Source organism: Phragmites australis, chromosome 3 (assembly GCF_958298935.1).
Source record: "Phragmites australis chromosome 3, lpPhrAust1.1, whole genome shotgun sequence".
Classification (NCBI taxonomy): Eukaryota; Viridiplantae; Streptophyta; class Magnoliopsida; order Poales; family Poaceae; genus Phragmites; species Phragmites australis.
Window position 1 is genome coordinate 18841550 of NC_084923.1, and position 12246 is coordinate 18853795.

The 12246-nt window shown below is 38.0% G+C and overlaps 1 protein-coding gene across 1 annotated transcript; it reads right to left on the minus strand.

The window, feature by feature from the left end:
• Nucleotides 1-739: 739 nt before the first annotated feature.
• LOC133912540 (alpha-N-acetylglucosaminidase) lies at nt 740-11369 on the minus strand. The gene is made up of 19 exons (XM_062355335.1): nt 11008-11369; nt 10813-10892; nt 10243-10454; nt 9673-9794; nt 8829-8914; nt 7774-7868; nt 7447-7528; nt 6680-6786; nt 6491-6521; nt 5463-5580; nt 3799-3849; nt 3514-3623; nt 3280-3382; nt 2925-3023; nt 2229-2339; nt 1911-2146; nt 1458-1695; nt 1290-1368; nt 740-1183 (listed from the first exon to the last, which is right to left on the minus strand). Exons 1-19 carry the CDS (start codon nt 11224-11226, stop codon nt 948-950), a joined length of 2415 nt encoding a protein of 804 aa, XP_062211319.1. The 5' UTR covers nt 11227-11369; the 3' UTR covers nt 740-947.
• Between the last annotated feature and the right edge of the window lie 877 nt (nt 11370-12246).

Consider the following 12246-nt stretch of genomic DNA (forward strand, 5'->3'; position numbering starts at 1 on the left):
AGATCTTGTATTTATATCATCTTAATGTACGATAAGAGCCATAAAACTCACTTTATCAAAAAAAAAAAAAAGAGTAGCAATGCATTCTTGGATTGGCCGGTTGAGTTCTATTCAGCATCTTAATGTACGTGTAAAGGGGCTGGACTCGAGCTGAGTCCCACGGAGATTGGGCGCGAGAGTACTATCATGTGATCTGGTAGGGTTTTCTTCACGTTTTTATTTATGTGGTGTTTCTGTTTCAGCGTTGGCAAGGCGCGTAGAGACCCGTCAGCTTATACTCTCACACCTGTTCTGAAGTTTGGAGTTGGAGCCCTGCAAACACCCCTTTAGATTTAAGAATGTTCGCTCCAAAGAGAACTTGTTTCCTTTCAATTGATGATGATCAAGTGCTATATATCCGTGCCATCGATTTTGTTGAGAACTTGATATGAACACTTCAACTATGTCCGATGGCGCACAATTAACAGGGAGGCTTTGGAGTTCTATTGGATGACAACTCTAACAGAAGAGCATCGCATCTTCAATTTGGCCAGTGTAAACAAACGCAAGTACCATGTGCCTCGAGAACGATCAACCTCATCAGGAAAAAGTGAGATCTTCCACGCAAGAGCACACATGCCGTGAGGCGAGTGAAACGAACAGCTCGAGCTCACTGCCGCCGGGCCGCGCAACCAGCACGAACGACGGCGAGACGCTGCACGTCAACCCCTACGGATACGCTGCACGTACACCGCTACTACATATACACGCCTTTTTGCAGTATCCATTGCCATTTGCAAATGTTTTACTAATTTTTTGGTGTTTTTTCACAGCTGAACCTTCTTTGCTACCACACGCAGAACCAAGGGTGAAACGAGTGACTATTATCACACAAAGTTTAGGTCCACTTCTCACATCTGTGCACTATTTCCCTCGTCAACAATGACACCTCAAAGCACTTACCGCAACTAGCTGAAGTATTTTCTATACAGTGACCTGGAAATCGCCAGAGCATCGCCCGTGGCCTTCACGGCGTACAGCTCCTTCCCGGACTGCCACTCGTTGGAATATGAGATCCAGTCCTTCCGCCATTCCTCCAGCTGGAAGCTCCGGTTCTCTTGCAGGCTTCTTGATAAGTAGCTGAAGTATTTTGATGCCCTTGGAAGGTAATAACTCTTCAGCAGCCCACTCCAAAACTTATTGGCTGGTAATTAGGTGTCAAAAAAGGGAATTCAGGATTAGTAATGCAGTGGTGAAGTATCATACAGGTTCGTAGGTGTCGACTTACAAACTGTAGTTCTAGATATTACCGTAGTCATGCAATATACTCTGCTCGGTCTCTGTGTTGTCATACCACATTGTCACCTGTGTTCTCGCATTCCATTCGTACTGATAGAAAAGTTCGATTCAGTTGTCAATGACAAAAAAAAAAGGATTGATTTAGGATCCAAATATAAGATGAAGAATGTGGAACACACCTGGTTGCGTTCATCTTCAGTCATAGCAAGGCCTTTTGCACTTTCCAACCAGGGGCCCAGCAGGAAATTATCATCAGATGCTAGTAGTGTATCAATATCCACAATGATTTCGACAAATTTCCTCGTGTGAAAATTCAAACCATTCGAATCTTTCTTTTGGTACGAACTCATCGCATCAAGGTATACTTCATTTGCTAATTTTGACAGGCACTGCCTAGTTAGGTCGACAAGGTCATACCTGAGGTAACAGTCATCATTAATACTCAGTTAAAGCAAAATCATTGCTATGCAGAATAGTTGGTTTTTTGGCTAAACCAAAAAAAACTGAGCATTAATATGGTACCCTGAATGGGGCTTGGGGGTCTGAAACCTATTGTCAATGCAGGAATAGAGTTGGCAACAGCTGAAAAAGTACAAACTGATCTCAAGACTTAAGAGGGATGCGTGTTGTACCTATATGTGAGACTTTTTGAAAAATCACTTCCTGCATTAAGGAATAGTTCAAGGGCATTGGTGGCTTCCTTTGTGGAATACCATAGATGCGGATGTGGTAGGCTTGCAGAGACCTCACTTAAGAAAAACCTCCTATGTTTCCTCGCGATTGACATACCCCTTCGTTTGGAAAGCTGAGAGCTGAATAAGCTTGGACTCATGTCTGGAAATTCAACTATATAGTCCTTATTATGATCCTGCAATCAACATATGAAATGACATATTACTCTGGGGACAAGCGCTGGATAGTTGCAACAAGGAGCATGTGTGAAATCCCACCGCAATTCCATCAGTGCAATTGTATATTGTATGATACAGATATCTCCAAGCTTTCTCTATTTCAGCATTTGCTTGACCATATCGTCTATAGGAGTAGGTTTTTAACCAATCCTGGAAGGTTAAGGAAAAATGTAGATGAATATTAACCTATCAAAGTGAAAGATGTGGGCAAATTTTAATAAATGTAAAACAATATATAAAGAAGTAATACTGAACAAAGCTGTAGCAAGTTTGTCACAAAGAAAAGAGACAAATATTGATCTGTAACACAGCTTCTCTCCATTCACCACGTGTTAACATGACTGTGCGAAAGATTTCTATCAAGAAACTAGAAATTTAAAAAGTTTGGTATTTTTTCATAAAACTTTTTGGATACTGCACCTGTCAACGTTTAACTCCAAAGATAAAAGAAATTCAATTAATCCCCTGACCCCTGGTCTTGCTGAAACCACACGAGGGGAAAAAACTCTTAGCAGAACTGCAGACTTTTGACCAGATTGATTATCATTTAATATTTTGAAGGTAAAAACTTTATGCAGTAACATATTAACTAAAATTTACCCTGTAATCTTTGTAAAGCAGAAACTTTGTCTAGAGTGGCACCTTATACTTCATACAGTTAATAGTGCACAGATGGGAAATGAGAAGAGCAGTGAATCATAATTCATAGGGTTTGATGGACTTTGTACTATTTACCTCAACTTCAACTTTTTTATTACGAAATGCCATTTCAGACATAAGCTCATAAACAACTGGATTCTGCTCTATTCCCTCCATGCACATGCCCACACCAATCTACAGAAAAGCAAGTGCCAAACATAAGTATTCAGATTATAAGCAGCATTGAAAATGCACAAGTTCTGAAACATCCATACATATCATGAAAGATGAATAACCAATTAAGCAGAATAACACAGAATTCCAGAAACAAAGTAAAGAGATCGATTCACTTCAACTTTGATACAGTAGATAACACAGATTTTTAACTTACACATTAAATTGCCAAATTGAGAAATTGTTTTGAGGCTCCATAAGAGAGAGGTGTGCATACCATTGTTGAATTGTAACTTGTACGAGCATCGATTGGGCCAGATGAAATTGAATCAAGTATGCCATACATTTCGATATTCCCACCAAAGTTGTGTAACAAGCACCTAGTTTAAGTGAATGTAATCAGTATACATGGTTGAGAAAATGGGAAATTCTAAGCAGATTTTTAATATTAACAGTGAGAATAAAGAATGGCGGTTTTGAATTACAGGATAGGAGGAAAAAGAAGACATACCAGATGTATGGTACACCATAGAATTGAGCGGACATTTGCCAAATGGGCTTGACATCAGCAAATAAATCAAGAACTATCATCTTACCAATTGGAACAGAGTGAAGTAGTGCCTGAAAGTCAAAAGGGGCATATTAATCTATTTGCAAATAGGTGTTAATATTTCAAACTTGCAATGCTTTGTCTTTTAAAAGGATAAAGAACGTATGCATTAACCTTTTTCCTACGAGAATAACATTTATTTGAGTGCTCAAAGTAAAATTGGTCGAAGTCAAGATAGGAGCTTACTTTCATTTGAGGCACTTTCCAGAATGCCGCATCTGAATAGAATAACCAACCCTGCATCAAGTAAAGGAACATACTTATACCGTTTAAAGATTGCCAATCATGTCTCCTAAAGAACTGTAGCTTAGAGCAAATGCAAGGCTTTTCTCTGTTCACAGGACACCATGTCAAGAAAGAACTTCTTTTCTATTTGAGTGAATTGCACAAAACTACAACTATTGTGCCATTTGTAACACAAAAATACAACTATTGTGACTAGTAACACAAAACTACAAGTTTTGTACACCAATTTCACACATACCCAATTTTGGTTATCTCTACCATTGAAATTCATGTTCACCGGTACTGTTCACCAATACAAAAATTAGTGGCCTTCTGTTTCTTCAAAAATCTCAGAACTTTTTGTACGTGTTCTATAATCCATATGCAACCCATTTTAATTGGATTCACAAAAAAAGCCTATGTAGAATTTAAACTAATTTTTTTAAAAAGACTACTTTTATAACTTCTAACAATTGTTAGGGCCTAAAATAAAATCCCAAAAATCTAGAGAAGTTCATTAATATTCTTCTTATATCATTGACTAATTTCTAAAATTATTTCCAGCCCTAGGTTATATGGTGAACTAATATTAGTTCCTTACTAGTTACGTGCACATGCTTCGCACGTAACGTGGCCGCACGTGGGAAGTAGGCCCGCGCGGGAGTGTGCACGGCAGATGGGTCCACGCGGGAGCGGGTGCGAGAGCATGCGCGGCAGGAAAGCCCACGCAAGAGCACGCGGCAGCGCGGGTGTGGGACGTGGGCCCACGCGGGGGAGCAGAGCGGAATGCAGGCGCCGGAAATACCGGAAGCGGAACACATGCGAGCGGAACAGGAACCACTATGTGTTTTTTAAGTATTAAAGATAAGATTTTTCACCATATGACCTAGGGCTAGGAAATAATTTGTAGCCCTAGGTTATAAAAGAACTCACTTTTTCACCATATAACTTAGGACTGTAAATAATTTTTAAAATTAGTCCATTATATAAGAAGAATATTAGTGAATTTCTCTAGATTTTTGGGATTTTATTTTAGACCCTAACAATTGTTAGAAGTTATAAAATTAGCTTTTTTTTGGAGAATTTTAGTTTAAATTCTACACATACTTTTTGGGTAAATCCTATTAAAATAGGTTGCACATGGATTATAGGACACATACAAAAAGGTTCTAGGATTTTTAGAGAAACAAAAGGCCACTGATTTTTGTATCGTGAACAATGAATCTCGATGGCAGAGATAACCGAAATCAGGTTACGTGTGAAATTGGTGTACAAAACTTGTAATTTTGTATTACTAGGCACAATAGTTGTAGTTTTGTGTTACAAATAGCACAATAGTTGTAGTTTTGTGCAATTCACTGTTTCTATTTTTTTGTTTAACAAACTTGGACAGGAGCCAGTATGAATAAGAATATTTCATATATAGTACTTCCTATGGACATTGTTTGACCGATAGTGTAGTTCTTTACATTTTTCACCTCCTTTTTTTTTTGTTTGCCCAATGACTCTCTCCTCTGTCTTCTTCATTGAACAAGTTACTACGGTCTTAAGGACCTATGGCTGTTATGACAACATAACCTGCAGAATTTTTACATTTCAAAGGTAAAAGAAAAATGTGGGCAAACCTGCATTAACCACACTGCATCCTTGTTACCTCTTGACATTGCGTCATAGATAGCAGAACCAAGTGATGAAATATACACTGGTTCATTTGTGGGTGGGGTATTCTCATTGAATGTGTCACTGAAAGCAACAACCATAATTGTACAGTATGCAATATGTACATGATATAGAAACTAAAAACAGCAAGTGAGCAAAGAACATAAATACACAAAAGGTCAAACAACTCGTTAACCAATGAGATATGAGCAGAGCGACATAATGCACCACCCATAAATCAAGAACTTTGAACTATCATACCTTAAATGGGGATGATGTGGATATTCTGTCAATACTCTAGACATCATTAATAACCAAATCTTTCTCAGGATAGCCAAGTTCACACTTGTGAGCTAAACAAAGGACAAAGCCAGGGAAGGAAGACAGTGCTGGTTATGATGTCAATGATATAAATATATTAGTTTAGGTTTATTACTGCTCTACTTTTGGTCTAGATTCATCAGTCCTCATGTACTCTATACATTGGCCTCTTGGCGCACAATGCAAATGCATCATTATGGTCCTATATTCTTAAAATTATGTTGATCAGAATGTTTGTCTCATCTACAATATCACATGAGAAAAACACAGAATATTGCAATTGAATCCATCAGAATAGATTGGACCTTCTCCTTTGATGTTCTCCAAGGATAAAGCATTGCTTCAGTGTTTTCAATTTTGGGCAACCCTGGTGCTGGATTCTCCCTTCATATTTTCAACATTCAAGTTCTATCCCTTGCTACAAAACTAGACTGGTACGAAATATCTTACAGTATCGAACTGTTTTGAATTAAATGTTTCTTGCGCCAAGAACCATAATGTTCTTATTTATACATTCTTTGTTAGCAACCAGCAGAATATCTCAATAAATGACAAGGTAAAACATATCCACTAATAGCATCTGATAGCCCTTGTAACCCAACATGCAAGGAAACAGATAAATCATGCAACACACTCAGGAGATATTCCAAAGAAGCAGATTAGTAGGCCTTACCAATTATAGATGTTGGTCACATCACCGTATTCTGCATACATCCAAAAAGATGAAAACTCTATGTAAAGGTTACACAAAGATACATCAAAAGTGAGTTCTTATGAACTGACTGTTTGATTCAGCAACTTCGTGGACTATCTGGGAAAATGAAAATTTCAATAACCAATGAAACAAATGACAGGTACAGACCTTTTATTTGTTGCCTGATAAAAGCCTGCCCCACATCAATAAACAATGCATCAGAAGGATCGAGAAGATAAGTGCAGCACCACCTAGGATCAGCATTAACAGTGTTCCTGAAGCAGATGTAACTACCAGCATTAATGGCCTGAAGCAGAAATATCTCATAGACCATCAATACAAGCACATTTCAGGCAGAAGTTTTCTAATTGAAATGGTAGCCAACTGACATTTTAATGCTGGAAATTAGGCACATGAGCACTGACAGTACACATTGGTTTGATAGTTTTAAGAGCTTTACAGTTTAGTGTGAAGAAGTTGAGTCTGAACTTCCCTTTCTTTCTGGAAACAAGGATATAAAAACATGTAACTTCAAGCTATCATGTGTGCATAAATTGCCCCAGAACTAAGCATTTGTCGGCTGGCAACTGCGCATGTAGTCCTATAATGTTGACTCACTCAATTCTAAGAACTAAAAATGTGTTCATAGCTACTACCAAGTTAACTAGACTGGAAGTCTGAAACCTTTTTGCCCATTTACATTGGATGTTACTTTACAAGAGACACTGTGAATACAATCAGCAGCAAATTTGGCCTTCAGCCACCATAATTAATAATAGTTATAAACAGATAATAACAACAAAAATCTACAGTAACAAAAAGAATTAGTAACTCTAAATACAACATTGCATAGGAAAACCAAAAATTTAGTAGTGTCTAAACTAGCACAAATTTTCAGACAATATCGACACAAATGACACAAGAAAATATGTTACCAGTCACCAAGCCGGGTTATGCTGGCAGATGGAAATAATTTTTTGAAAACAGCTGGTACATTTCCTGAGAACGATGGTAGAACTGTAAAATAGAAGTGCATTGTAAGTATAAAACTTGAAACAGCCTTTACCACATATAGTAATAGAATATCACTTGTAAAAAGTACATTTATCTGTCAATTTGTGTCAAAAACACATGGCTAAAATAGATGGGAGAGAAATAAAAATGTAAGACAGCTTGAATGATAGGTGGAAAAGCAGCATAAATGTGATGGCAGATGTCAAATAGTAAAAAACAGTGATTCTGGTCTGTTAAACAAACCATACCAGGGACCATCCCAAGCTCAACCATGCGGGATAGTATTTTCTTCTGCAGTGCCAATTGTTGATCCAACCAATTTTGTGAAAGTGGTCCACCCCATCTAAGAGATTAAAAATATTAAGTTCATTGCTTTTTTTTGTGTGTCAGACCAATAAATATGTACCACCAAGTAATCATATCGCCAAATAATACTATTTATCATACAAGTTTAACTACAGAACTACTACTGAATGTTATGGTCATGCTATAATGTGGTCCAAATGAATTATGGGAAATATGGAATGGAAACACCGATTTCCAAAGAGAAATCAGGAAGAGAAACCTTTAATAATCTGTACAATTTAGCAATATGAACAGAGTTCCATTGGACCAAAAGCCCAAACAGTGAACACCTCAAAAACATATCCTCTTCAGTATGGAGATGTCATCATGTGAAGGCCTTTAAACAAAACTTTGTGAAGTCCTCTATTTTTACACATAAGGCAGTTAATCATTCTATCCGAACTATTAACCTAAAACCTGTATCAGAGAACATAGCCTTATTATGTTATAGTTATTGTACCATTTATCTCACATTTTTTTGCCAACTAAGCAATAGAGAGTAAAGTGAGTAAATATCACAAAACCACAACTTCTGGGTAAATTATCATAAAACTACACTTTTTTGTTTCCATTTCACAAAAGCACACTTATTTTAGGTGAAGTATCACAAAAATACACTTTTTTGTTTTCTTTGAACAAAATTATACTTTTATCCAACATTTTTTCACAAAACCACACTTTTGTTAGGTTGAACAGAGCGGACCCACATGGCCTACTCATAGAAAGTGTGAGTGCCATGTGGGCCCAGGCACTTTAAAACGTATTTTTCCAAAAAAAATTGTTGCAAGAAAGAGTAGTTCTGGGAAATGGAAAGAGAAAAAAATGTAGTTATGTGATAGTTTACCCAAAATAAGTGCGGTATTGTGAAATGAAACAAATAGGTGTTGTTCTGTTACAGTTTACTCAAAAGAAGTGTGGTTTTGTAATATTTACTCGGATAAATTTAGACTTTACTTACCCATGCAAGTTCCCCATTCTAGCCCAAGCAAGGAAAGCTGGTCCACCGAAAAAATCATCTAAATCTCTGTTGGTGACATTAAAACTCTGAAAGAGAATTCAATAACTAATAAGGTCTCAATTGCAACAAGAAGTTAAAAAGGAATTTGAAATCACAACATAAGTCCAAAATGCTGTGGACAGGAAATGAGAAAACAGTGACAACCCAATGAAAGGAAGAAGTAACTTTTAGGTCTATGATGTTTGCAAAAGGTATTAAATTGATCAGTAATGGTAATTTTTAGATAACTGCATGTCTGCAATCAGTGTCAGATTTTTTCATTGTTTAGGTGTTGCGGCAATATTTGATGTATAATATAAAGCAAGGAGAATAATATTGAAACTCATCACACTACTATCTCTACTCTCAACAGTTTGACAAAGACAAAACTAAATCGGGTTAAATTTTTGGTATTATCTTGTGTGCTGTTCAATTATTTGATCATTTGGATTCTAATTTTCTAGAATAGAAATTGTAAATTTCTTGTACTCAATAACTAGTTCCTATTAGTAAGGACAAGCACTCTATCTTATTTGGCTCAACTTGCTGAACTAGCCTAGTGGACCATGACTGGGCAAGGCCATGCGGCCTGACAAAACTGGGTTTTACACTGGCCCAGTTTTGCTCAGGTCTAAAGTCTAAACATATGACCCATTATGCTAAAAATATATGGTCCACCATTATCGAAATTATTCTGAATAATTTATAGTATTATCGTTCTAAACATTAATTGAAGTATGCTTTAAAATAAGTTGTAAAAACTTGATAGAACAGTTCAGAATTGTAGATTTGTCTGTCACACTACCTTAAAAACCTTTTGCCAAATAGCTTCCTGCCCAGTAAATGCTAAAGGCAAGTTAATTCCTTGAAGTGCCATCCAGTCGATTTCTTTCTCCCATCTTTTCCAGTCCCACCACACAAAGGAGTCTATAGAAACGCTACATGAATTTTATCAGAGAGAAAAAAATGATGGAATCCCATGTAAGTACTGGGAAAGTTTCAGAGATATTTCTTTCGGAAATAGGAATTGTATTTAAATTTTCAATATGACAAATGCTAAATGTATGCACTGGGCAGGTCAACAAAGCAAAATGCTCAGGAAAAAAATAGCAGGATTCAGATGTACGAAACCAAATGCTGAAACAGTTATTTGACATGTGCAATAGAAGTAGTAGATTGGTACTGCTGCATCAATGCAACAAAATGGCAATGATCATACTTCAAAAACCACACCATGCATTTATATTTGTAGTGCACGTGGATGGTAGAATATCAGAGTATAATGAGGGACTCAGAGCTTGAGGCTAAAGAAAAGAGTAAATTTGGATTAAAATAAAGATTATGAAACAGAAATATAAGCAAAGAAAGGACTCACAGCTAGAGGTGACAACATTCTGATAGTAATTCCATGGAACAGGGCGCTCAATCTTCACTCCTGTCCCCTTTACTTGCGGCAGAGAGCTAGGCAAAGGGATCGACGCCAGTTGTGCACCACCAGTCTTATCCCAAGAAATGTGCGCGCCACACCAGTATTTCAAGTACCAGTGGAGGCCAGATGCAAGCTCAACACCAGTGGTTCCCTGGATCCTGTACACCATAAACAAGAAGAGGTGATTGCATTCACCTTAGAAATGGAGACATAACAAACGTTCAACTTTGGCAGTTCTTGCACTCCATGTGTTCCCAATGCTCAATCGAGGAATCAAAGTCCACAAACATTTTTTGAATTTTGAGCAAACCACAGCACCAAAAGAAAAGGCAGACAAGGAGTGATCATGACCAGAGCAATGCGTGCTCCATGTGGCGCAATCAATGTAGAACACGGATGAGGTATTTGATCAAGCACGTGTCACAACATCTGTATATCAACCTCATCGACGCATCATACAACAATGAAGCACACAATTTGTGGGACAAAAAACAAGTGGGGAGAAGAAGAGCATACAGAATCTCCGCTCCGCCTTTGCCAGAGTCATCGACGATGCTGCTTATCCTGAAGCAGCTTGATTCACCACAGACGTTGCGCTGGAGCGAACAAAAGCAAAACGACACGGAACAAAAGAGTCAGTAATTTAGTATTTTTGTCTCGAAACAAGAGGGGAGCAAGTAGAAAGTAGGAGCACTAGATCCTCCATCCAACCTTGGAGTCGATTTGGAAGCGGAAGCTATGCGCATGGGAGGGGAGGAGCCGGCGGAGCACCCCCGCGACCGCCCCCTCCTGCGCCGCCGGCAACGCCCTGCGCCCGGCCGCCCCCGCGCGGATCGCTTCCCACGCGCCGAGGCCACCCGCCGCCGCTGGTGGTGATGGGAAGAGCGCGAGCAGCAGGAGGAGCGGAAGAGGCAGTGGCCGTGGCCTCATGGCGGTTTCTGGACGGTGGCGCCGCGCTCCGGCTCGGTTGCTCGCGCGCGAACACTCCACAGCCTTGGTGGCGTGCCGCCGCGGCAGCAGGGCAGTTTGGGCTAGGAGCCGGAGGAGGAATCCGTGATGATTGCGCCACGGAGATTATTATTTAGTTAGTGTCCGTTTGGCTGGGATAGTTTTTAGTTTTTAATTTTTTAAGTAAAATTTATAGGAGTAATTTTTTTAATAAATTAGAAGCTGAGGAGTAAAAAAGCAGTTTCCCCTGATACACTTCTCATATATAATCAATTTTTTCATATATTTTTATTTTAGATAATCACTAGAGAATCACTTTCAGCCATATAATCACTTTCTCCAGATAATCACTCCCTACAGAGAATTTAAATCAAGATGATCTCTACCAAATAGATCTTTAATAGATAAGCTACTGATCACCCTGAACTTTCTTCAATCTTCAAATTTCACAGCAAACTATAAAATCAGATATATCTCACTTTGAACTTTACAATATTATTCAATTTTCATCTTAATCTATAAAAACATATATATTTCACCTAAACTTTACAATACTACTTAAATGACACCCTAACCGGTTTTAGAGGATGATTTTGCATATGTTACAAGTTTGCATCAGCGGTTAAGTTATGCGGACTGACATGTCACTTAATGTGTTTTTATTTTTTTTTTCAAGTGATTTTGTCATACATTTACTTGAAAGTCATATTGCTTCATCATCATTCAACATTTAGTTGAACTAACACAGATCGCCGTCAAAGTCAGTGCTATATGTCACTTAATCTTATTTTTATTTTTATTTTTCTAAGTAGTTTTGTCATGTATAACTCGGTCATATTACTTTATCATCATTCGACGTCTAGCTGAGTTAACACGGGCTGCCGTCAGGGTCTGTGCTACGTATCATTTAATGTTGTTTTTCTTCTTTTTTTCAAGTGGTTTTGCCATGTATTAATTTGATCATGTTGTTTTATCATCATTCGATGTCAAGCTGAGCTATCA